The sequence below is a fragment of the Anguilla rostrata genome, chromosome 16 (genome assembly GCF_018555375.3).
Source record: "Anguilla rostrata isolate EN2019 chromosome 16, ASM1855537v3, whole genome shotgun sequence".
NCBI classification, from domain to species: domain Eukaryota; kingdom Metazoa; phylum Chordata; class Actinopteri; order Anguilliformes; family Anguillidae; genus Anguilla; species Anguilla rostrata.
In genome coordinates this window covers 30,494,943-30,522,770 of record NC_057948.1, presented here as the reverse complement: position 1 = coordinate 30,522,770, position 27,828 = coordinate 30,494,943, and the positions used below count along the sequence as shown (strand labels likewise).

At 43.0% G+C, this 27,828-nt stretch overlaps 2 protein-coding genes across 8 annotated transcripts in view; both read right to left on the bottom strand.

Annotated features, from left to right (window-relative positions):
* The window catches only part of slc9a5 (solute carrier family 9 member A5), a 28,676-nt gene extending 8,291 nt beyond the window's left edge, over positions 1-20,385 (bottom strand). Inside the window, exons 1-10 of the mRNA XM_064312038.1 lie at positions 19,924-20,385; positions 12,592-12,894; positions 11,704-11,867; positions 8,913-8,991; positions 8,407-8,584; positions 5,477-5,697; positions 4,913-5,115; positions 3,171-3,260; positions 814-884; positions 440-566 (exon numbers count right to left, since the gene is read on the bottom strand). Coding sequence (XP_064168108.1) covers positions 440-566; positions 814-884; positions 3,171-3,260; positions 4,913-5,115; positions 5,477-5,697; positions 8,407-8,584; positions 8,913-8,991; positions 11,704-11,867; positions 12,592-12,894; positions 19,924-20,254 — 1,767 coding nt within the window. The 5' untranslated portion in view covers positions 20,255-20,385. The remainder of the gene's footprint in view (positions 1-439; positions 567-813; positions 885-3,170; positions 3,261-4,912; positions 5,116-5,476; positions 5,698-8,406; positions 8,585-8,912; positions 8,992-11,703; positions 11,868-12,591; positions 12,895-19,923) is intronic.
* Positions 20,386-21,211: 826 nt separating this feature from the next.
* fhod1 (formin homology 2 domain containing 1) overlaps positions 21,212-27,828 on the bottom strand; it is a 48,949-nt gene continuing 42,332 nt past the window's right edge. For all 7 annotated transcript variants that reach the window (XM_064313826.1, XM_064313828.1, XM_064313827.1 and 4 more), the window contains 5 exons: positions 27,008-27,198; positions 26,300-26,492; positions 24,871-25,057; positions 24,289-24,465; positions 21,212-22,813 (listed from right to left, as the gene is read on the bottom strand). In XM_064313826.1, coding sequence (XP_064169896.1) covers positions 22,734-22,813; positions 24,289-24,465; positions 24,871-25,057; positions 26,300-26,492; positions 27,008-27,198 — 828 coding nt within the window. In that variant the 3' untranslated portion in view covers positions 21,212-22,733. The remainder of the gene's footprint in view (positions 22,814-24,288; positions 24,466-24,870; positions 25,058-26,299; positions 26,493-27,007; positions 27,199-27,828) is intronic.

Genomic DNA, 27,828 nt, shown 5'->3' with positions numbered 1-27,828 from the left:
ATCAGTATTTTGCAAAGAGCTTCGACTGTAGTAAGCAAGCTTTTTATTCCAATGATTCATCCTTTAATTAGGAAGTCAATATTGCTTTGATAGGATATGGGAGTCAGGTTTTCAGAGGACAGCCATGGTAATGAGGATTTCACAGACAGTGGGACTGACTTCAGCATACACTGACTTTGAACCTTCATACGGAGACTCGCATGTATCAGCAGAATGTATAAATTAACCTTTGCCTTTCTGCCAATGTTTACTGCTGCCAACGGAACTGGAACAAGCACACGGGAGGATAAGAGTCTGAAAGCAGCCCAATTAAGTACCGCACATGCTAAGGTCTGTGCACTCAAACAGAGCGTCTGTAGCAATCTGTCAGAGAATTCAGCAGCGATGTTAAATCACTGAATCACTTCCCATTGTAAGTCAGACTAACAGCAGGCCTTACCTGATCAATGAGACTGATGGCATCCCTGATGTTCATCTTCTGGTACACCTCCCAGAGCTCCCCTTTGTGGTACACAGACTTCCGCATCAGAAGTTTACTCAGGTAGTTCTTGTCAAACTGCTCCCACCTACATTCATGAGAGAGGGGGAATGGGAGGGTGAACAAGAGGATGCCATTATGTGGTGCTGCATGAGGAGTATGCCTTATACACATAAGGATTTGCTCAATAATAATAATAATAACAATAATAATAATAAATATTAGATATACATCTCTATAAACATCATAATGCTTGTGTGGTTCTAAGGTTAAAATAATGTGCTTTATTCCAGAGAAACTACAGATCTGAGGCATCAGGGGACAGGGACACTGACTTGTCTCTCCAGTGGTGGTAGCCATTCAGCCCAGCGATGTCCTCCACTGCAGTCAGGATGTGGTCAAACGCCTGTAAAATTCAGAGACGTGAAGGGACCCTAATCTTTTGAGCCAGGGTCTGCCCAGTTTGGGCCTGGCCTCCTCGCTAATCACTGTTCATTTTTCTCCATTTAACGTAGACACAATACAGGCATGGTTCATTGCGGTTGTCTTTATTCCTGAGCTATTATCTTTCCACAGGTAGGGGTTTAAAGTAGTTTAAGTTAGCAGGCTTTCAACCCCTCAATCAGGGTGCTTAATACAATCCCTTTTTTAAAAGAAAGAGACACAGAGTGCATTGCAAATCATAAATGCAATTATTTGCCAGAGATTGCAACCACTGATCTTTGTAAAGGGCTAATTCTACCTAGCGATCTATTTACAGCGTGTTATACTGAGAGAATAAATACTAGCAATGAAAACTAGCAAACAAAAGGGGTCCAGAATTTAGAAAACCCTGCATCAGGCAGGGCTTTGACTCAAGCATAGCATCTGACAGCACTAGCAGCATTCTGAAATCACTAGACAAAATAGGAAATGACATGAAGATCATGAGGTCACCAGAAAGAAATTTCTGCTCACTCTAAAAGAATCAAAATCATCTTGTTATGCATGACCTTTCTGAAGCCTACCGATCTCATTGCTGGAACATACTCTGTCAGTTTTTGGAGGGTTCACACTGACACGCATGTCGTCCAAAACACATGGTCAGCTTCTGCCTCATTTCACTGTGCTCCAGCTGAGCTGCCACAGTTCCTATACTGCAGGACTTTGCTATTGATGCAGTTGTCACACAAAGATTGCAAGTACCCAATCAATCACAAGTGAAAAGGTGTGGGACATCATAATCACCACCCCTGTCCCAGCCCCCAGGGCAACATTTGGCCAAACCTTCTAAACACCACTAAATTTCCAGTGTGACTGGACACAGAGCACAGGGAAAATCACTGCACTCAAAACGTGGGAGGCTGTGTTTTCAAGACTTAGGGACCACAGGCACTCTGTGTATGATCCAGAATGATTGAGCATAGCACCGTCAGGATCCCTAAAGGATTTTTTTTTTTCTCTGAAGAATAAGACAGTGGATGTTTTTACTTTTTTTTCTTGGCCTCTACGGGTATGTGAAAACCCCATGTCTGAACATTAAAAATATAATTTCTCTGTTCCTAGGCTGGTAACTCAGCCTGTATACTTGAAAACTCATTGGGACTGAATAGGCTCCATCACCTCGCGCGACCCTGCCCAGGAATAAGCGGGTATAGTTGATGGATGGATTGATGGATGGTAATTGGGACTGACAGGCGCAGTTCGCATGGTCCTTAACACAGACAGTGAGGGGACAGAGGGTTCACTATCACTGGGCAAGCCAGCAGGACTGTGTCAGCTGGGATCACACTTAAACATCCCGTTTGAAGAGTCCTTTCAGGGGAGAGGAGACACAGAATGCCTCCAGTTATTCTGCTACCATTATCAGAGAGAATGTGCCCAGCTACCTAATGAAAATGCTTCTGCTTCTGAGCAGATAAAGGCCTTTGATGATTAACTTTTTTTTACTGGAGCAAAAATGACGCCACTCCTGCTCACTGGATGAGCCAGCTGCAGAGTTTAAAAATACCCCGATGCATCAGCACAGAAACGGCTTGCAAGGTCATCATTTTCGAAGCCATAGCTCTAGCTCGTGAAAAATAAGTCACACCGAAAAATCAGAATTCAGTCTAATGGCTGTTTAATCAAATTACTGCTGATTCGGTTAAATGCAGATTACACCATGCATTATGAAAGGGTTTAGCAAGGATCTGATATCTGCCCATTTGTCTAGTTCTTTATGCCGTAGAAGGTATTGTCTCAACTGTAACTGTTATGTTTGTTGTAAATTTTACGTTTATTGAAAAAGTTCAACATATTTGAAGCTTTCGGATTATACAGCGTTTTAAAACTTGCTAGCATAGATTTGTTCAGACAATAACTGGTTAAGAGCCTCGGTTATCTGCCGAAATGCAAATGAAATGTAAATGCAGTGGTTGAGCTCCCGGCATGGTAGAGCTGTGAAGGACGGGTGTGCTGCAGCAGCACTGTAACCCTTAAAGGTGCTTGAACTGAATTTTTGAAGCAAACATCCAGCGGTATACAAGGATTTGCATGTAACAAATAATAAATAATGTGAAACCGGCTTCGGATCAAAGCAAATGAACAGAACGAAAATGAAAACGGAAGCGCTTGTGCGAAGTGCCGACTTTACCCACGTGTGGAGATTGCCGTCGAGGCTGTGCATTCCCGAATGTTTTACGAAAGCGTAGGCTTGCAGCACGACACTCACCCTCTCGTGGATCTCCTCGTTGATGGTGGGCTTCCGGTTGGTGCTGCGCGGCACCTTCAGCCACTTCACCAGCGGCTTGATGGTCAGGCCCTGCACATTCCCAAGCACAGAGCTGAAATCACTCACCACAAAAACGCGCCCTGGAAAACCAGCTCCTGCTGACCACTCAAAGGTCAAAGGTCGTGACACAGTCACTGAGCTCACTGAGAAATTCCTTTGGGATGTCCGCGGGCTTGCTGTCGATATGTGTGTTGAGGAAATCACAAAATCCACAATACATTTAAATAGTTGAGTAAATACTGGGAATTCAAAAAATGTTCATGATTATTTAAGGAAAAAAATATCACTGGCGTTCAGTAGAGTTGTCCGCAGGTACAGCATATGCATAGTAGATAAGTTCTGGTCACACTTGGAATAGCAATGCTAACAATAAACGCAAAGATATGTTTGACTAAAGTTTGACCGCATTTATTTATTTTTCATCACACCTGCCAGTTCCTGGAACAACCTTTCTGAGAGCAGAAGTGAACAAAGTCCCGTTGAAGCGAGAATTTAAGACAGAGAGGACGGCGGGACTGCACAAAGAGCACGTAGATACTCTACTGTGATGGATTTGCTAACTTTGATAGCTAGCATGTAGCCAATCACAGGTTGTAGCATATCATAAAGCTGGGATATCACGCTACGTGACTATCTTTGAATAAATCCACTGACCACTGATTTTCAGGGAATTTCTTCATTTTGCCCATGTGTCCCTCTTTCTCAAGGCCTTCTGATTTAGTCATACAATATGACCCTGTGCATTATTTAAACAGAAATAACTTTCAGGCTACAGATCTAGGTTGGAGGTGATTCAGAATGGGCAGGAGGCAAACCCTGGCCACCGCCTGTCTCGACAGATTGCTTCAATTCTGAAATTGTTCTTTCAATCATGTAATTGGTTATTCATTATTCATGATTCAGCCAACATGGGAGCTGCCTGTGGAAAAACATCCACTGTTTGCCCAAGGGTCCTGTTACGCTGCTCAGGTTACACCATGTTCTCCGGTTGTCTTCGTTAAGCAGGCTTGATGATTTTTTAATATCCAGTCATCTTCCTGCCGAAAAATAGGCCATTCTCGCGATGTACCCCGGTGCAGACCCGACCCATGGTGGCACCGCCACCTGCCCCACTCCCTGACGCCTGTGCTCCCAGTGCTGTAATTGGGGGGGGGGGGCACAAAGACTCCCCACCCGCCCCATTCGTCATAATCACTGGCTGTGCCTCAGAGCAGGATTAGTCATCTCTGCAGTTTAACCTCCTCTCTCCCGAAAATGCCAGCTCTGCCAGCAATTACCTTCTTTCTTTTTTTATCGGAGAGACGGCTGAACGGAGACAATGGAGCACGGAGAGACCCAGAGAGAGAAAGAGATGTTAGCCCAGCCAGAGCTAGAGCTACGGTGGTAATTACGCAACCGCTAATCAGCAACTGCGTTTTATCAGCACCGCGCTATATTCATTTCACCAAGCCGTTGGACAGACTGGATGGAATTTCAGCGAAATACGCTGAAAAGTAATAAGATACCACTCCAATGGTCTGTATCGGTTTCATTTAGCCTTTTAGTTATCCCTTTTGGAGATGGGGGAAATAGGGTGCGACACGGTTTGACGTAAAATTAGTGAGGCATGAACTGCGACAGGAAGCCATTTAGCAATCACCACAGCTTCACGTAACATTTTTTTTACGACTGAAAGCACCTACCTGAAACATGACCGTGAAGAACACGACGATGATCGTGGTTGCCACAAAGTAATCCTTTGCTTTCACGTGCTCAACTTTAAGCAATATAACCAAGGCAAATGCAACTGCTCCTCTCAGGCCCCCATACGACATCACCACCTGGTCAATCTTGTCGAGAGGAACAAGTCTGAACCAATTCAACACCCAGGTCTGCATGACAACACCTTCCAACACAATGAACAGACACAGAGTCACAGACATGAGCAACCGGCAGGCAAACGCATTTAAAATATAATTAGCAGATAAAACTGCTTAGCAGTTCTCACATAATGCAAATTAATACAATTGGCAATGTGGCATTATCTGGAGTCAGATCTCTCTCTCCCTCTCTCTATAAATTATGTCAGTTGATATATTAGAATAATTAAATTAAATGTTACTTATTCACATAATTAAGAATAAAGATCTCATTCAGAGTACCCAGTAATTTTCAATCCATAAAAACGGTGATTTTCAAAGCAAGCTGGACGAGAAGTCTGATGCCTGTGGAACGGCCTGATTGCAGTGCAGAGCTCTCAAACTCACCCACGGCTCTGAAGAACAAGATGAAGATGAGCGTACAGACGACCAGGCCTGTGTCCCAGGCCCACTTAGTCTTATCCACGGCGGAGATCCCCAGGAAGATGAAGATGATGGTCTCCGCGATGCTGGCCAAAGTCTTCATGGTGTACTTGACAGTGGTACGGGACTTCTGGGAGATGTTTGCCTCCACGTACTTATTGCAGCCGATGCCACAGAAGGTCATGCTGCCAGTTGGGAAAAGGCTGATGTTAATAAAACAGGTATTTACTCATTACATTTACATTTATTTGGCAGACGTACAATATCCAAAACGACATACAATAAGTGCATACCAAAGGTAATTGGAACAACTACAAAACACAGGACCGATAATACTCATTATGTAATAATTATTCATTATCCATGAGCACATTAAGTCCAGTTCAGAAAGTTATGGTAAGTCAAACTAGGAGCCATGACAACGAGCTACAACACAAGCAACACTACTCTCGAGAGCGATGAATTTGTTAAATGAATGGTAACCTGGTCTCCCTTAAAGAAGGTAATGAAAGCCAATTTATAGCCCCAAAATTGAATTCAGAACTGTAGGCAAGTACTTCAATAGTGTATCATTTTGATACTCCAATTTTGTAGGTTAAATCCCCAAGTGTGGTGCAACAATTGTACCCTTGAGCAAGGTACTTCCCCTGAATTGCTTCAGCTGTATGAATTGATCATTATGCAAAACGGAAACTGTGCAAGCTGCTCCGGATCAGTTATCTGCTAATTTTCTCACAAGTCGCCGTATTAACATGGGGATAAAACAGATATTACACACGGTGCATTCAGGCATTCATACACAGCAACAGCTGTACTGTGCTGAAGCCACAGTGCATGGGAATACAGCTCCTTAAATTAACTTCTGTTAAAACACAGATGATGATGTCTGTTCACAACAGTTTATACTTTACCCACATTACGCAGATAACTGTTTGCAGTCATAAAGAAAAACAAAGCTTTTAGTAATGACTCATTAAAGAAAGAGAAGAGTCGGAGCGGGAGAGATGCGTTCGATACCGAATTTGTAGAAAATAACATCAATATTGATGAGAAAATAAACTGAATGGTAAAATAAAGGCCACGCCGTATTTTTGAAAGAGTAAAATTTTAAAATGTCAGTATGAAGAATATCAAATTAAACGCGGTTTCGCCAATAACCTTTCCATCTATTGTGAAATGGAAAGGGTGCTTCAGCTCGAGTGCCTCTGGCAGACATGAACAATTTATTGGTCAGATGAGGGCGCTATGGTTTAATATATGAGTCACCGTTTGCGGCAATTGCCAGCACATATAGGTTATAAAACATGATGAATGGCCACAGCTTAAACGGCAATCTTGAGCAGTCTTGAGCAGAAGCCGCTGAAAATATTTCCTGACACACTTTTGAAACGCTCCAAACCGAACGCGCTCCCGTGAAATTTTCCATCCTCCGAAACAAACAAAATGAAGACGTCCCTCAGAATAGACTGAACACAATACACCGGGGAAGAGTGCATAACAGTAAACAGCATTTCCCAATGTGAATTATTTGCACTAGTTTTTAATTGCACAATAGCGCACACGTTATGCATGCCCCTTTGCAACTGTCCTGCACGTGTGGATTTTCATATAAATATACAAAATGTTTCATAAATGTATGTGGTACACCATGGGCTGCGTAATGAAGAGCACTATATGAAACAGTGACACACTTTATTTTAATTTTAAAAAGGTCACAACGTGCCATGTCTTCATTTAGAGAATAAGCTCCCCTCGGATCAAAGTAAGCCAATCATGACCCACACATTGAAATTCACACTGGCTGCTTTCTTTGTGCAAGTAATCTTAATCCTGGTCATACAACGCAATGAGTTGTAATTTGTCACCTCATCACAATTTAAATTGGACGTAGGCTCATACAGATGCGGATATATACATGAAACAGGCTTGTGTGTGTGTGTGTGGGGGGGGGGGAAGGGGTGTATGGATTACTGAAGATATGCATTATAGTAACAATCATTACATAACTGTCATGAGACTGATATATTCTCTCTGCTCTCGTGTGTTGCCTTGAGTGTGGGAGATTTTGGAAAGAAAGGTACCCTTGCACAACCCTGCCAAAATACCTAAGGAAATGTAGCATTCTTATGCAACAAGTCCAAAAAATCGTGGTGATAAAAAAGACAAAAGATAAAAAAGTGCAAAAGACCTCACATCTTCATCACTAACAGCACTGCTACTCGTGGCACACATGGCGGAGCCCTGCAATCCCCCCCCCGCCCCCCCCAGCCACTGACAAGAAGTAATTTGCGCCATCTGGTTAAATTTTGTTGCTGGTCGGAATACTGATTGAGGTGTTCCGTCAGAGCCGCGTCTCCTCTGCAGTAACAGGGGAGGCAGGATGCACACACCCACTTCCGTCTGTGTAAACCACAGCCTTCTATTCTCAGGCCCCATCGCAACGCAAGCACACTCCCTCCTCTGCACCACGTGACCTCGGCTTCCTCGTTCACTGTGAAGGCCTGTACTGGGGCTCGACACCCCACACACTATTCTGTCCACTCAGACTAAGGGGGGGGGGGGGACGTCGATTTCCCGCAGTTTTACCCGAGAGAGAAATGTCACCGAGAGTGTCACCCTTGTAAATGGAACATTCCTCTTCTCTATAGAATGTTCCGGACCTGCTGAACCCATCCTTGCTCCTCCTGTAGAAGGGGCTGACTCATGCTCTGCACCACCACATGCTTTGGTATGACTGTGTCCACTCATGACCAATTAGACCAATTTTTTATTTATTTCTTTTTTTTTTTGCTGGCTGCAAGGCCAGACCAGCTGCCCAATGTTTTTTTTTTTTTGTTTTGTTTTGTTTTTTTTTTCAAACACGACGTTAGTGTCCGCGTGCAGGAGCTACTCACGAGAGGATCGCCGACAGAGAGAGCAGCTCGGCCGTCAGGTAGGCCAGGTAGACCAGCAGGAACACGAAGAGCGGCTCGATGATGCGCACCTTTTTGGTGAAACGCGTGGCGAAGGCCAGGATGAAGGCGAAGATCAGGCCTACTATCGTCCCCCCAACGCTGACGATGAGGAAGGAGGCTGGAGGAAGAGCAGAGGGGAGGCCGCCAGAGAGAAACACACACAGTGATGCAGAAGGAGACATGGAGTCAAACATTAAGCCCTCTCCATCTCCCCCCACCCACCCAGAACACACTCTCCTACCAGCACTACTACAGTTTTTCAGTAGTGACCCACATTTCCATCAGAGAATCTTTATAACACCCATTCAAAAGGAACCCGTTCCAATATACCAATATCATGCCAGAAAATACAAGCAATCCCTCCAGATCTCAGTCATGAGAAAAAGCCAACTTGTCATTATGTAAAGGAAAGATTACCACAAAAAACAATGTGTGATCTTTCTTACCAATTCCTTTGAAATAATCTGCCGTGTGAATGTTCCCTGGCCCCACCTCCACGAATGAGATGTAAACTTTATATAAGACCTAGGGGGGAGGAAAGTATATAAATCATCAGTTTATTTCCATATTTTTATTTTCACCCATTGCAAATGCATCCTAAGCTCTTTCTCAGTGTGCACCACCTTTACCAAATATCATCTCTCAGTATGTTAGGACCTATAGCTACATATCCAAATATACACAGCTACATACATGTTGCTCACACATACTTTATGTACATTATGTATTGTAGACTATTTCTGTTGTACATCCAACACAAATGTCTATGTGTAACTGAAAAATACAAAACTTCATTTAGAGATTTCACAGTGAGGGCCACCTCTTTCTTAAGCTATTCACGATTCTGATCTGATTACCCTGTGCTAGTGACCTAATGATCTAACGCTAATCTTGGAATAACCCTGAGATTGTGCTTTCACCTTTTGAAAATCAGTCAATCAAATTTAATTAGAATTTTACAAAGGATTTGTCACGTGTGCAAAAATGGTCATCAATGCAAATTTCAGACAGGTATTTTCACGTTGTAATTTTAGTGGTTTAAATGTGATTTATTTCACTGAAAACTGTCCAAAATATAAAATAAAGACCCTGAAAATACTGCATGATTGCATTTGTCTTGCAAAAAGAACATAACTAAGTGTATTAACCAAAGCAAATAATAAATCTTTCACATGTATATTATTATTATTATTATTATTATTATTATTATTATTATTATTATTATTATTATTATTAATAGTCCAGTCCATTCTGCAGCACAACAAGCTTCTTCAATGAAAAATGTGAAGAGTTTACTCCTAAACATTTGCTGGATAAATGTTGCATGTCAGTGAAAGGCAAGACTTCATCCACCATTCACCATTTATACTGAGATGGTCTTTGATCTTGCTAATGAAATGCACCTCATTCATGATGGGATACACATAATAGGGTAAGTACCAGGTGAAACTGTCATAAATACCCAGTCTGTCAAAACCTAAAAAAAAACTATATATGGCAGATACACAGATTCAAACCTTTTTGATTTATTTAATGTGTTGATTTTTACAATAACCAGTATGGCTTAGGAGGCCTTTGTGGACTAATCACTACAATACAGCAACAGCTTGTACCATAACACAGCAGTTACATAACAGTTAATTTGCAAACGCAGAGAACATTGTACAGGGGATTAATGAATCTCATTACATACTGTTTTTAGTACATGTTGATCATCTTAATTCCAGCTGAAGCTTCAAACAGCTGTTTCAGCAAAGTAGATCATGGCTCTCATTCTCTGAGCCAGTAAATGACTTCTAAGTAACCCGGAGAAATGTACAAGCAACCTATTTACAGCATGCAACTAATCTGCAATAAGTCTGTATCAGATTGCACTGCAGTTGCTGCGTAAAACACAATCTGCACTGAAAAAAAACCTTTGGGATCAAACTAATATGAAGTCAATATAATACGAAACCCCTGAGATCAAATGATTACTGGGCAGTGAACGGAACTGACACTGGATCAGAGGTGGAGTTGGAATGACTCAACAATGAGGCACCCCTTGCTTTTGCTTTTACAGCTTTAGCTATTACAAAAATAGAGAGAAAATTACAGGCCTCACACCATGAATCAGAGGGCCCTGGAAAACGATTGCTTTGAACTTTTAGATAACTTAAAGCACAGTGAGGTGGAACGGGACCCTACAGTAACCGAAATGTTTGGTCTAGCAGGTGGACAAATCCCAAGAATGTCGATGATGATGACCGATAGGCTGTGTTTCAGCAAATCGTGCCTCTTTTCAGAGAGCCAGCCAGGGGTCATCAGAGCAGAGAGATCAGCCGAGCAGATTAAGTCCAGAGTTTAACGGGTCACGCTAACAAAAGGAGCTTGTTGAGGTGATTGAAGCATTCCTGTAAGGACGGTATAAATAGTGGCCATGCAGCCAGAAACTGCCGTGAGGCTCCAGAGGGAATTCCAGACGAGCACAGACTCAAATCCGAGACGCGTAGCCCCCTCAGCATAGCCTGCGCTACAAACTAGCACGGACCCAGAGAACATTCTTGTGGTGAAAAGTCGGTGAAAAGTCAGTGAAGCGGCCTCTCGGCGGTCAGGTGAAAACCCGGCTACATCTGGTCAAAAAGTGAAAGTTTTCAAACCGACTAGCACATATCCAGGCTATATCAAGATAAAAACCTAAGCCATATCGGGGTTAACCCAGTAGCGTTTATGCCTAAATGTGTCGCAGCCTAGATCTCTATCCCTGTAGACATCTAGACTCTGGACTTTTGCTCACTTAGGACATTCAGGTAAACTGATTAGCCGAGGTTCCCGCTCTTGGGACATGTTTTTAAGGGCAGGAAATGTGAAAAGGCTCAGCGGTTAAAGATAATCAGAAGCTGGGGTTCAGAAGCCCTGCTCTGACCCCAGGTTGAATTCCTTATTTATGCGTCCTGACAGTTGAGCTAGCCTCTGAGCCTAATGCAGTCTGCAAGTAGTGCAGAGACACCAGTGTGGAGGTGGGGGGGTAACAGGTACAATCTGAATATCACTGTGGACCCATACATGGCCTTTACTGAGAGGGGTCTCTATTTTGCTTTGCCTCAGCCAACAACGGGTCACAGCCTAGACTGTGTCTCTAAGATTATTTTAGTCATGTTGTCATTTGTGATAGTCATCACACACACACACATAGCCCAACTCCCCCCCTGGATTACTTTCAGACGGAGGTCTGCGGCCTGACGGCCAATGACTCACCACCGTGACAGCATCGTTGAGCAGTGACTCGCCAAAGACGATGATGAAGAGCGTCTCGTTGACGTGAACCTCCTCGAACACGGCCAGCACCGCCACGGGGTCCACCGCCGAGATCAGTGCCCCGAACAGCAAGAACTCCATCATCCCCCCTTCCACCTTTTCATCTGCATCCTCCGGGAGACAGGAGGTTGGGTTAGGGAGCTGCCTGCCGCTGAAAATTCATCCAAGGCTTCCCTCCACATCACACTGTCAGAGCGGCTCTGAGGCGGCCCGAGTACACCGTTCCATGCTGAACTCTGTCGCTCTGTTTATAAAAGCTAACTGTCCAGATGATGTGATTTAAGCTGTGCTCTAAACTGCTCTGATAAGACTGCCCTAAGGAGAGCCTGAACCTGTGAGAGCCATCCTTCTTATAAATAGACCTCCACACGGACAGGCCCAAATCGGGCCTCATCCAGGCTACAGTGCTTCTCTCTGTGCTAGCAACACCAGCCAGAATCACCTTCTACAGTGAAAATACCAGACCTGGGTCAAATACGTATTTGTTTTGGATTCAAATATTTTTCTACGCTTTACTGATCTTGTCTGGTGTATTGGAACCAATGAAATACTCTCAAAAAGTGCAAACTCCGCCTTCTGGTCATACAGGCAGGCTCAACTACACCAGGCAAGATCAATGGAGCACAGAAAAGTATTTGAATCCAAAACAAAAAATGTATTTCATCCATGTCTGAAGAATACCCTCCAACCCCGCACTGGGCATGTCGAAGTGTCCTTGAGCAAGACACAATAATGCTCTGGCGAAGAACATCAATTGTAAGCGTGGAAAGGCTATATGGTCCATTACATTACAACCCATGTGGAGGCCGTGCCTCTGCACAAACTCACCGATTATTCCTGCCAGCTTCGCCCCATACAGACAGAAGCCCGTGCAGAAGGCGTTCCACAGGGTGCCCACCACGGCGTACATGAGGATGGCGCCCAGGTTGTCGAAGAACAGCCTGCTGGGCATGAAGTAGCCGGCATCCCCGACGATGGTGGGCAGCAGGAAGAGGAAGAAGAGGCCGGGCTCCAGCTGGTACAGCTGCTTCTTGTTGGCGACGAGGACGATGCCACCCAGGACCAGGCCCAGCAGGATGAGCAGGCAGCTCTCGGGAACCACGGTGGTGACGCGCTGGGAGAAGTGGAACACTGAGTGGAAGACGACACGGGGTTGGCCAACTTCGGTCAGCTGACTGGAGCGAGACTTTCCATTTGAGACTGCATCGCGTGCACACACACACACACACACACGCACACCCGTCTCCGTGTAATCGCACACATTCTATCGCTACCTTAGTTTAGGAAAATAAATAAAAAATAAAAATTTTCTGCATTTTCAATTAATTTGTTCATAGACAATACATTTGCCGAAGGTTTTCAGTGAATGAACAGTCAACTCTTGTGTTGACATTGTGTATGTTATTCAAATCATTGAAAATAATAAAGTAGAGCACAGATAAATATATGACTTTGATATGATGTGTCTTCTTGTAGCTGGGAAGTCAAAGCGGTCTGCCAAGAGATCTAAAGCATCTGTGAACAGATTTATTTTTTTCAAACCTGTAAATAGCATGTGAGGGAGTGCGAGAATGTGAGATTAAGGCTGACAGCGTTACTGTGAAGCCAAATGCGTGCGTTGGCAAGCCTGTGAAAGATATGAACCCACATACATAATATGGCTAATACAGTATCCACCTCAGTATAGCAGACTTACGTTATGTACAATTACAAACAACTCGCTCTCGAAAAGAGAGTCCAACAAACGAATACACACTATTTTCATGAACATATAATATTGTTGGTATCTTAGGCAATACCCACTAATGTTTCTCATGTTTCTTTTCTAATTACTCTTATCACATGACATCTCACAGTCCCACAGCCTTAGCATAGTCCCCCAGGGATCCATTCTTGGCCCCCTTGTATTTGTTCCCTTGGCTCAATTATATCCTCCCATACCTTCTCCATTCACTGCTATGCTGGTCATATGCAGCGTTTCTCTCTTTTCCACTGTAAATTTGCCTCAATGACATTTCAGTCTCGACTATCGAATCGGCATCTCAAATTCAATGCTGCCAAAACGAGTTATTCTACCTATCAGCGACATCCTCCCTCCTGAAGAAACTTTCCATTACCCTGATTTAATAACATAATGGTGTCTGCAGTCTCTGGGTCCGTATGCTGTCCAGACTGGACTACAGCAACTTTTTTTCTTATTGATTTCCCTGCATGGGTCATAAGATAAGATAGACTTTGTGGTCCCAAAGGAAATTTGTTTTAGACACATCTGGTGCTTTCTGTACGAAGACAGTATACATAATAACACACAATAGGACAGCACAATTGCACATTGCTCATTATACATACATTTAAGACAGGTACCTACAATACATACAGCACATACATACATTATATAGCCTACATAATACAATCTGGACTCTCCAGATCATTCAAAGTGCACCTTATCTATAAATCGCCAAAGTACACACAACAGGCCCCTCCTCATCTCCTCACCGTTACTAACAATGCACTATTTGCCTAGCACTTGTAAGTCCCATGCAAACAGACACGCACCAGTTCACAGGAACCTACCACCACCTGATTTTTTTCCAACATTTTTTGAGACAATTATACTGAACCATGTTGTAGAAAGACACATTAGACTATACGGTGGCCCTGCTATACAGTATATTAACACTCCCACAGATGTACTAACAAAGGTGTTTCTTAACTGTCAGTCAGAGCTCTGTCTGCTACAGTTGCTGAGACCAGTTTCACAAATTTGTATAAGTTGTGCACTCATACTGATTGCAGCAATGGAATGCAAAGGATTTTGTATTACGTTAAGAACTTGCTCAGTTGTTAGCATGTACACACACATCAGTTAGCTGATTAAACACATACATGCAGTGTCCCACTGGGACCTCTTCTGCACAGTACATGCCACAGAGAGCCTTCTGAGTGAGAATATAACATGCACAGAGGACACATTACATTGGAAATTTTAGAAAAATCATTTTAGAAAATCATTTAAGAAAGGTTGATGGTACTGTAATACACAATACATCAGCACTTGACCTGTTAATTTATGATCAATAAAAATTGTTTGTTTGCTTTGGGGATGCCCTGTCCAATCAGCACAGTGAGTACAGTCACTAATGAGAGATAAAGTAACAATGATTAGCTAATTCATTTTCCCGGCCATTCTGACTAAACGCTGAGGTAGGGCTACGGGTCTGAGCAAAATAAAAGCTCTTTGTCTCTGCCTGAGGTGTGCTAATCAGAATGCTGTGAATCACCAGAGAGCCAATAACACTCATATGCTCACACACACACACACAAACACACAGACACACACACACGTACACACACGCACGCACACACGCATGCCCACACACACACGCACACACATGCACACACACATGCACATACAAATGCACACACACACACAACATATAGTACAGGTACATACAAACATAATAAACAAACAATCGCAGCTACAGTAAGACCAACATAAAAACATGTCTCTTCACACCACTTTAAAGGCTAGTCACATCAAAAACAAGTTTTTAAATCTTTGCCCACATAGTCTTTTTAAAACGTACACTAGAGTGACATAGCCTGAGAGAAAATAAATATCTACAGCTTGGATCATTGATAAGACAAGTTCACCTCACAATGAACTGTAAGAATAATTACATATTGAATCACACCAAAGTAAACATGCAATTGTATTCATGACGTTTATGGCAAGGCATGGGTGAACAAGACAACCTGGATTATATGTATATGTGCAATATGATGACTTTACCTGCAGTAATTTTTCTATAGTGAGATATTTTTTAGAATGTATGAAAAGCTAGTCATTGTGCAAGGTGCAATGCCTAGCCAAAAAATAATTCAGCGCTTCATGGTACGTAGCCACAGTAGTGCAAGAGGAAGCATTCTCTGCAATTTGATATTGTGACATTTTCTTTCACTCGCCTTATCGCCATTCCTCTTCCTAAATGCAAAGTCATTTCCTGAAATGCTTTGCTGCCTTACAGTAAAAACATTCAGAGAAAAAGCACAGAGGCTTGAAAATATCTGAACACTGAAAAAATCCTTGAACTATTTCCCATTTTTAAATTCAATTCAGACGTTACAACAGTAAATGACAATCAGCAATATCTATGAAATTGAAAAATGCAAAAAATCCAAGCTATGACAGCAATTTAACAAACAACCATTCCCTTTCAAATCACAGAAATGTTCTCCCTCTGACCATGAATCTCAGAAACGCAACACATTCCTGCATAGCTTGTAAGGTACATAAGTACACCCATCAATTGTCCTCCGGTACCATTACAGCAAATGGCATTATGTTCAAAATGAGCACACATGGTGAGACATCAACTGCGGCACAGTTTGAAAACTTGGTTTCTTCTAACATTCTACTCTGATGCTCACGCACACCCACAAACCTGTATTTACTTATGATTTTAAAACTGAGCAAAGAGCATCACACATGCATGGTTTTAAATAAATACTATTGGGATGCCTTGCTTTTATGATCATGCATGTGTAAGTGGCAGTGTGGGAGAGTGGGTAAGAAACTGGGCTTGTGACTGAAAGGCCATGGGTTAGATTCCTGGGTAGGACACTGCTGTTGCACCCCTGAGCAAGGTACCCAACCTGCATTGCTTCAGTATATATCCAGCTGTATAAAATGGATGCAATGTAAATTCTGGATAAGAGCATCTGCTAAATGCCTGTAATGTAGTTAGGAGAGATTTTGTCTATTCCCACTCACCCTCACTCCATGCTTCTCCTCACATTCATCAGTTTCCAGTTGAAACCAACATTCAAATTTTGCATGGAGCCTCATACAATCTTCCCCCACTCATTCTTTTTTCATCAGTCCTTGCAGGCTTGTGCCCTGTGATTATCCTCAAATATTCCCTGATCTGTCCACAACGCTGTACCGCGTGTCGCCATGACGATGCCCATAAACCCTCAGCCTTGGCACCCCAGTGGTGGAGTGATTCATCTGCTCCAACCAGGAGAGCAGCCGCTCTCCACCTTCCACCACTTCTCTGAGTCTCACCTCTGAAAACTGGGTTTACCCAACCCCAACCACCTTTAATCTTTAAGTGTAAGACTAGAAGCATCTCTGGCTGCCTTTTTTTTTTTTACAAGCACTAACTTCGGATTTAACCTGGGGTTGAACTTATTTAGTTTCATTTTAAGTGGTTAAGATGGCTCCATGTTGCCTTCAGGTAGCTACTACCGCTTCTGTTGTACTTTACTATCCAATAATTTAATTGTTCTGTAAATTACTCTGGATGTTGGTGTCTGAAAAAACATGTATTTTCATTTTTTAAAATAATGACAAGAATACGTGTGTAGCTACACTTTTAAATAACAAATTTAGGAACATTATTTTATTCCATTACTTACAAAATATTGTTTCATTGATTTCACAATAACAGACCACTGATGTTTAATAATGCCCATGTTTGGCTGTACATTTCCATTAGCAAAATGTCAACAACAAATAATAGCATCTGCACTGTCCTGTGCTGCCTTAAATGTCCGCACAGAGACCATCCAGTGGAGAAGCCTCTGTCATTTACAGCAATAATTATTTCAAAAGAAAACAGGATGTTCTTTCTAGAATTAAAAACAACAACTGTTACAAAATGAAGCCAGTACCAAGGAGATAAAATGATATGACTACCATGGTGAATCTATCCAAGATGCTTGAATGGTGGCTTGCTTAATTTGTAAGACAACAGATGGAGGCTGTGCTGGTCTCGGAGGAAGACATTTCTTATGGTATTAGCTGAATCCTGGCAACAAGATATTTACTTAATTTATTAAATTAAGCAAGGATAAAACACTGTGCAGGTTCTTTTCTGTTTAAAGAAAGATCCATATTGACCAAACTAATATCTACCTCGTTGTATTTTTTAGGCAATTAGTGGAGAAAAACATTTTGTGCACTAAAAGGGTCAGTTCCTCAAACACAAAATTGGTCAAGGGGCATTCAGTGTTTCCCTTTAAGTGAACATACCTGTGAAGATGTTAGTTCTCAAAGATATCAAAGGCAAGCATTATGTTAACATCAAGTACAAACTATCTCGAAAAGTAATCAGTTCTGATTCCACTGTAGGTTATTAATATTATAGATGTTAGACAGTACGCTTCTTTATATAAAGTAACCCCATGGTACAGTTGCCATAACTACTGTGAAGTGGGGGAGGGGTTTCAAACTTGGCCGCCAGACTAAATAGTTAATAACCATATCAACTGTGAAATGAGGCCCACACTGCTTTGGTTGTTTGTGTACTGGAATCAAACACACTCTGTAGCACACTGTGAAATGGGAGGTGTGTCTGGAAACAGTGAAGCGCCCTGTGTGGCCGTGTGCAAACAGAGAATACTGTGAGACTGCTACTGGTTCTCAGACCTCGTGTTAGTCTACCTTGGGACCTCCACTTGAGGGCCACAGAAATTCACAGAATCTCAGTTTGGGGGTGAGGGAAGAACACTGACAATGTGAACTAGGATAGGAGACAACACTGAGACACAGACCATATTTAAACTGAGATATTTAAGCTGATACTCAGGCACAGAGGAAACAACGGTGACATTTAACAGTGACTGAATATTGGCGGTCAAACACAGAACAGACATCACTGAGACTCACTGGCAAAGGAGAGAACATGGAGACTCAGACACAAAGAATGCCAAGACTCTGACAGAATAGAGACTCAGACACAAAGCACACTGAGACTCAGACACAAAGAATCCCAAGACTCAGACACAGAGCACACTGAGACTCAGACACAGAGACTCAGACACAAAGCATCCCAAGACTCAGACACAGAGCACACTGAGACTCAGACACAAAGAATCCCAAGACTCAGACACAGAGCACACTGAGACTCAGACACATAGACTCAGACAGAATAGAGACTCAGACACAGAGCAAACAGACTCAGACACAGAGCACACAGAGACTCAGGCACAGAGCACACTGAGACTCACACAGAGCATACGGAGATCAGGCAAAGAGGAGAGAACACAGTCTCACAAAATTATACAATCACAAGATAATTCAGGAAGGGAATAAGGTATCCCTGAAACAGATGATCAGTTTGAATTTGAATTGATTCCATGTCTACTGTAAATATTTGTACTGTATTCTGATTGTAAGAAAGCTGCCATGAAGGATACAAGCTTTGGCTTCCTGAATACGGACCGCAATGGTGCATTTTTGTGTGAGCTTGTTCCTGCAACAAATCAAGCTCAGGAAATAGCTAGACTGTTTCGTCATTTGCAAACATGGTTATAACAAGCGATCCATTATTTAAAAAATGTTCCATTAGCACGTTTAGAGTTTGCTGTTTGAAGCCCAACCTCATGTGAATCAACACGAACATAAAAGACACGTCTGTTCCAAGGTCATGTAACATGGTGGACCAGGACTTGATGCTAAAGTGTAAGTGGTCACATTGATAGATGGCAGAAGCTAATCCGAGGCTTCAGGTGTCAGAAGAGACTTTGGACCAATGTTTATGTCATGTGGCTTTTACATCACAAGCCAGCACCAAAAAAATATTGTTTAAAAAATATTACAAAACGCTAAACGTCTTTCTATAGATCATAATCCTCGTCTATTTTAAACACCGATGGTAGAAGTACTTACAGAATGTAAACAATGCAATAAAACCAGCATTATTTCTGGTGGAGGGGATTCCTGAAATCTTACAGTATTTCGGTCTTTGTTGAACTTTAGGCATCTAAATTTAACCAATTATGACAGTTTTTACGCAGTGTTCATCGTTAATGCAGTGACAGTCGTTCTGAAATAATAAACACAAGAAACGCACAGGTTTTGACTAATTACTCCGTGTTCGTTCAAAGCTGCTCAGCGATATTCAGTGATCACCATGGTTAACTCTTTCAGTGAAAAAAATATATATTTTCATTGTATAGCCATTTTGATAGTATAAAAAAATCACCTTTCAGCAGTACTACAGGAGTAAGTGATAAAACTTGTGTGGGATAAACATGTGTGCAGTAATATTGCAACTCCAACTCGTGGATAAAAGGATTAGACAACAACCTGATGCGTTTCCCACCATGTCCACAAGTTTGTTCTAAAATACAAAATGGAATTTTACCACTTACGTATTTTCGCGACACTGGCCACCAGGATCCATATGGCGATAATATAAGGTGTCTGTACGTAGCTCCATTCCCACTGAACAATTTTGTATCCTCCACCGTGGTGAGACAATTCGCCGCGATCAGTGGTCGCAGCTGACTCATATGAGTCCGCGGATCGAGCTAAGGCTATCCCAGCATCACTGCGCTCTTCGGGAAGATGATGAGACGCTGTGGGGGATGGCACCGGCGCAACGGCTACGGCGAGTTCTGTGCGAGGTGATGTCTCAGTCACGTAAAGGTCAGCTACAGCTCCGCTGGCTGTAGACAACGCCAGCAACAGAGTGACGAGCATCTTCTTGGCACAATCAACGGACTGTCATGTTGCCTTCTCCTTTATACATCTGACGGAGGAGCGTAAGGACAGCGGGTGACCAGTCACCGGCGCGTAGTACAAACACCTCTGCCTGGACGAGAGCGGAGGTATCGCTGTGGCGTATCTCAACACGTGACGGCTCCCAAGGGAGAACAAAGATTTTTTATTAAAGAGCTACTACATTTCCGTGACATCAGCCCTCGCATAGATTGAGGCTTGGATTTAAAACACGCATTACTTACTTCACTGATTTAAAGGGATAGTTTCCTATAAATACGTGTTATTTTTGGTGAGGTACTGTAAACCAGCTAACCAAGTAAAAATGGTTTGGTGTGTTCACGGATTAGGTTAAACTTGTCTTTGTGGGAAACCGGCTTGTATTCAACACTCATTCTTTCAGGTTAACTGGATAGAAATAGAAATGACAAACATATACGTTTATAGGGGTTATTAGACATCTAACACAGTGGGATTCACTCGTAATTCTGGATTTTTACAACCCTGATGATATCTGAGATGCTCTTCAACCACCAGATGACGGGACAGTCACATGGAACTACAGGCTACATAAGATCTGGCCTCGAGTACCGTTTACTATGTAAGACTTGAATCGAAGACTGGACATTTGCAGGTTCGTGCTGTAACTAACTAGCCGAACACGTTCCCTCTGTACTGGTGTACCATGAACTAAATATACGCGCACACCACCTTGTGGACAAAACGGAAATATAAATGTAGGCTATTCGTATCACAATATCACAACAGAATTATTCTGACTTTTGTAAACAAACCATCAGGATCATTACTGCAGTACCATTAAAAATAAATTACCGAAAAAATAAGTTTGAATGTATAGTCAAGTTCAGTCGCCTTACTTCCCTCAGTTTAGTATCAATGGCTTAGATTCAAAATAAAAATCATGAACTCTCACAAAGCTTATTCAAATCTGTGAAAATGTTTATTTTGAAAGACATTGCATTTTTTTTTATTACTTACTGATACATCAGTCATTGAAGGCATATGGGTCTTGCATGTATACATTTTACATTAGTTTCCACATGAACAGCAAAACTTCAGCATCTCATGGATTAAAACAAATACAGCAAGGTAAAATAGCATTCAGCAGACAAATAGTACTTCTGTTAATGTGCCTCATAAGACCGTGGTAGAGAGGAGTTTCTAACAATGGAACATATCTACACTGATACATTCATCATGTAAACACAATATTCAGAGCAAAACAAACCTTTAGTGATCTCGCACATAAAGAATACTAATTTAAAGAAGGGAGTACATTTGATGTGACATACAAGTAATTATCAATAAACAAATATTACCACACCTAACACTCCCCCCAGTGCAAAAAAGCAACATCCACACCACAGATGTATAATTTCCTTCACAATACACATATTCAGCATTGTCATTTTAGGGACTAATTGTTGTGTTTTCAGGTTTAAATTTAAACAGTCCACATGGCACCTACTGTGAGCCCACCTCCCCTTCCCTTAAGTGGCTTTTGTCACTTGCCAGGCCGCCATTGTAAATAAGAATTTGTTCTTAATTCTTGCCTGGTGAAATAAAGGTGAAATAAAATAAAATAAGGCACTTTCTTCGAAAGAAACTGCGTGATGGAGGTCACGGTGACCTCGATTGGATTAGTTTCATTTGAATTTTGCTTCAAAACTTAACGGGACAACGTAAAATGGCCGAACACTGTGAGTTAAGGTTCTGACATACCCCTCTTTCAGTTCGTTCTTAAATGTGCTTACACAGTGCCGCTAACTGACATTGCAGCTAAACGGTTTAAATGTTTTGAGGATGATTGAAGCCATATAAAAAACTCAGGTGAGGAACAAAACCCCAAAAGTAACAACCAAATTCATAATGCAGCAACAGTTAATCCAGTGCCGATTCGAACAAAATCCAACATGGACCGTGGTGGGGACTCCTCTCTACAGTCTGTTTCAAGAATTGTCAACATAAGTTAACCCAGAATGCTTAAAACATAATATTATCAAGTCAATATAATCAAAAATACTTACATCTGTACAACATTTTCCCACTTAAAACTTTCAACATCATAGCTTAAAAGTATGTAACATCAACTCATCTATACACTTTGGAACTGAAAATATGTGTCTAGCTTGCGCCACTCAAAACATACTTTCAGATATTCAGCTTCTTCTGTCCCCATCTTGGGCCAGAGGAAGCTCACTTTTGCTTACAGTTGCCTTCCAGCACCTTTTGTCAGACTGAAGCACTTGTGGTTCGTCCGCTGTCCACCTGGAGAGTTATTTTCGGCCCTTCTTGAAGCGTTTCTCAGTACCCATTCCCTAAGCAAAATTGTCACACAATTACCCTCCTCCTCCTCCTCCCTGTGTTCCTGTGGTGCCGTTTTCCAGAGGACTCTCCCCAGCTGATCACTCCTCTATTCTCAGTGCAAATGGGCCTCTGCTCACAGCTGCTCACTGTCTTTGCTCAGTCCCAGGGCCTGCACCATGTCCGAGCTCAGCCCACTCTTCAGGGTCCTCCGCACTGGAACATAACACACACACACACACACACACATCACAACATATACATGACCTACATAGCCACAATCTGTACTGGAACATAACACACACACACACATCACCAGATATACATAACCTACATAACCACAATCTGCACTGGAACATAACACACACACACACACACATCACCACATATACATGACCTACATCGCCACAATCTGTACTGGAACATAACACACACACACATCACCAGATATACATAACCTACATAACCACAATCTGCACTGGAACATAACACACACACACACACACACACACACACCACCACATATACATAAACTACAACAACAAAAATCACAACAATGCAAGCACAGGTTCATGAGCTTGTAGTCTAAAGCTCACTAAAATCAAAAGTCTGTGTTGTCTGTGTGTATGCATGCATGCGTGCGCATGTTTGAGAGAGCAAGTGAAAGACAAAGAGAGAGAGAGACAGAGAGCGAGAGAGAGAAAAGGACACTGTGGGGGACAATCACCAACTACTTCAACAGACCAGAGAGACGGCCAGCGTCACTGATATAAAAGTCACTAAGCCTTATGACACAGGGATAAAGTGATACCTGGGGTTGGGAGACTTGAGCAAACACGTATGGCAGTTTCCCCACCGAAGCCCAGTGTAAGAAATTACTTTGAGCTATCTGACGGTCAGGAACCCGAAATTCACAAAGAAAATGTTATTGTCTGGGTGGCATTCGAAAAGGAAACGGCAGTCAGTGCACAGAGCTGGGTTATTAATGTCTGGTGAAGAGCCGCATAGCCGGCTGGCATTCACCACCAACACCTTTCTCCCGTCCGATCCAGATCTACTGCTCCCGGTAGACAGGAAGGAAACCACCCCCACTATTACCGACAATAACGGGAGAAACTGCGGGGAGATATGCTGCCTGGTTGCGATAATGTAATCTAAAGCACTGTGCGTAGCTGAAAGAAGAATAATGTTGGGAAATTGTTACTGGACTTGCTTTCAAAGTTTTCAGTTGTTGTTTTTTTTTTTTTTTGTAAAAAGCTTATCTTCAGCATGTTCTAATGTTTGTAACTTCAGCAGAATGTGTGACCCGATAATGGTTGAAACAGACCATATCCAAGAAGAAATATATGAATAACTGCATGATAACAATAAAGATTGACCAAGCCAGTTCTAGAAAAATGATGACGGAAGCATAAATCTTAAGTCCCCAGCTGCCAGTGTTCCTAGCCAACAGGTCATTCAATGCAAAGGCCTATGCCTGCTTCATGTAGCACCACTTCCATTTTAAAACTGGCTTATCTGATCAAACAGAAATACATTAATAGATACAGTATGTGTCTGGTATTCCATTGGAATCAAATCCAATCAAGTCAATGGAGATGAATTCTTAGGTGAAAATGTCTGGAAGGGTGGTGGTGAACTTTGGGCAGAGGGGGGCGGTAGTGTGCAGACCTTTTTGTCACAGTACTTACAGGACTTCCTATTCAGGCGCGAGCGTTTGCGTGTTTTTGGACTGGACTGTCTCTCAGTGGGGTTCTGCGCGACACACTTCACCAAGTGGGCTAAGATTTCATCCGTGGCGTCGTCCTGTGAGTTTTGGCTCTCCTCCTTGGCTAGCGTCATACTGGATGGGCTGACTTGGCCTAAACCTGGCAAAATACGAAGAGCGGCATATTAAAAAAGAAATCACGTACATGCTGTCTGAACACAGCACTGCCCCAAAACACCAAAAAAAAAACAAAACAAAAACAGAACAACTGACCTCAAACAGCATCACACAAAAAACAGTTTCGCCAAGCAAAGTACAGCTCTTACGCTAAATGCAGTAAAACCTTCCCCTCAATTAATCCAGATAGTTTAAAAAAAAATATAAAACAACACTGTCGACAGCAGCTCCAGAACACTGCGTCGGCAGCAGGGGGTCCACAGCCGAGCCACATTTCTCCGCGGGTCAGAACGATCTAGCGACTGTCAGAAAGAGTGAGGAGCCAAACGCACGCCGCCTGAGGGGCGAGCCGGGAAGCGGCCCGGGTTTTGGCCAGCGGGACCCTTACTTCTGACGGCCCGGCTGCGCCGGATGCCGCCGCCGCCGCCGCCGCTGCCGCTGCCGTCCGTGTTGGCGGTCAGCATGTTCTTCATGTTCTCGTGCTCCTCCTGGGAGGGTTCGGGCTCCGTTACCGTGGAGACGGGCGACGTGCTCTCCTGGGGCTGCGGTGGCACGGCACCAGAGAACTTCTCCGTCTGAGAAATCGACAAAAAGGGGGGGGGGGGAAACTCAGCTTCAGCTTCACACAGACCGATATCTACCCATATATAGCCTTCATGAGATCTTCAGAAAGGGGCGAAATTCACTGTTCTTTATAAACCGTGGATTTATGACTGCAATGTAATAGTACTTCTTGGCTATAAATAGCTGTACGAAATAAGTATTGTACCTTACCGACTGTGTTTTGTAGTTGTTCAATGATGATGATATGCACTTTTGTACGTCACTTTGGATAAAAGCGTCTACTAAATAAATGTACTGTAATGTAATGTAAGTACACAGTACATGTTCCTCAAAGTAAAAAGGCTCATTTATATAGAGGGGACACGGCCCTGTAGTGAGTGGTGGTTCGGTACAGCACCCGGCACACACACACACACACACATGCACACACACAGACACACACACACACAGACACACACACACACACAGACACAGACACAGACACAGACACAGACACAGACACAGACACAGACACGCGCGCACACACACACACACACACACACACACAGACACGCACACACACAGACACACACACACACCAGCCACACACACAGACATGCACGCACACACACAGACACACACACACACACACACACACAGACACACACACACACAAACACACACACAGACACAGACACACACACACACACACACACACACAGACACACACACACACACACAGAACACACACACACACACACAGACACAGACATGCGCACACACACACACAGACACACACACACACGCGCACACACACACACAGACACACACACACACCACACACACAGACACAGACACAGACACACATGCGCACACACAGACACACACACACACAAACACACACACAGACACAGACATGCGCACACACACACACAGACACACACACACACACGCACACACACACACAGACACACACACACACACACACACACAGACACAGACACAGACACACACACACACACAACACACACACACAGACACAACACACACACACACAGACACACACACAGACACACACACACACAACACAGACACACACACACACACACAACACACACACACACACACACACACACACACACACACACACACACACAGACACACACACACACACACACACACACACACACACACACACACACACACACTGATACACACGCACGCACACACATACACAGAGCCGCTGGTTAGCTCTCTCTCTCTCTCGCTCTCACCTCAGTGATCAGCTTCCCGCGCGTCTTGGTCCGCTCCCGGTGCGCGGCCCGTTTGCGCTTCTGCGTCAGGACCCTCTCCCGCGCGGTGCGGTACTCCAGAGCGAACTCGCTGATGATCTTGCAAAACTGGGTGATCTTCGTGTCCCGCACGGAGTAGGAGGGCTGGCCGAGGAACAGCAGGAAGGAGTGGAACCTGTCAAAAAAAAAAACAAACGTTCCTGTGAGGTCACAGCACTCCACCTGAACATAGCCCAAGAGTCACTATAAGGAACGGTGATTCAGGTCACGGTGATGGCAGTCGTATTACTTGTATATGCAGTTCTTTATGTTCATGCATTTTCTTCACAGATTCTCAGGCTGATACACACAGCTTCCTGAATTGATGTAATTCAAGATGCCATCCCCATGAAAAGCCAGCAGGGTTGTCAGAAAGCATCTTCACATTGCACATAAAAACTTGGTCTTGGTCAGTCAAACACATACACTAAATACACCAAAGCACTATTTGAAAAACAACTCCGGAAAGTGAATTATCCCTTTGAAACACTCCTCCCTTCAAAGAACTCGACTGGCCATTACCTCTAATTACAAACTGACAACTGAGACTGCCGAGTTAAACGCAGGAAACGCAGGAAGCGAAGAGATAAGGAGACTCAACAGCGGAAGACATTTCACGAGGTGGGGAGAGAGGTCAGCGCAAGAGGTCACCTGTTGATGATACGCCTGTGCACCACTTTGAGAATGATGATCCTCTCCGTGCAGTCCTTCAGAAACTCCGTCATCTTGTTCTTCAGAAGCACCTTCGTCTCATGTTTGGCCATCACCTTCAGGCTATCCCACGATGCTTTGCACCTCCTCTCCAGCTGCACCAGGTTGTCTGACAGCTGTTCAAACTCCACCTGAAGCGCAAAAACACAGCGAGAACTTTTTAAATAGATGAACTGTTATGAAGAATTCCCAGGCAGAATTAGAGATTAAGTACAGGATTCACACAAGTCTCACATTAACACAAATATAAAATAAACATCTGTTATATTATAATGTATTTTATTTATTCATGGTAATTATTGTTTCCAGTAATAAAAAACACTGGTGTGGGTGTCAATTGTTTGGTGTACAGAGAATACTGCTGTGCCATAGCTTGGGTAATTGGGAGCCAAACACAACTGGAACAGCATTTGACTTTTCCCAATCCTTTTTTAAGGTATGTTTTAGAAACATAGACCAGTACCCTATATCAGTTGTAGATGACTGTTGGAACCAAAACAGAAAGCAACTAACTGATACAGTATCCTGTGTTGATTTTAATTACATACTATGTACTGTAAACATCATATGCACTTATAATATTTATTCATTGCATCACATATCAAGGCCTGGTAGTTCTTTTCAATATTCACCAGCCCCAATATTCGTGTCTGCAAGGAGGAAGTCAGTTTCTCAGGGAGAATGTGATCGGCTGGGAGCAAGTACATTTATAAACATGTCCTTGTCTCATGTTCTAATTTACGTCCCATACTTAGAGAAAT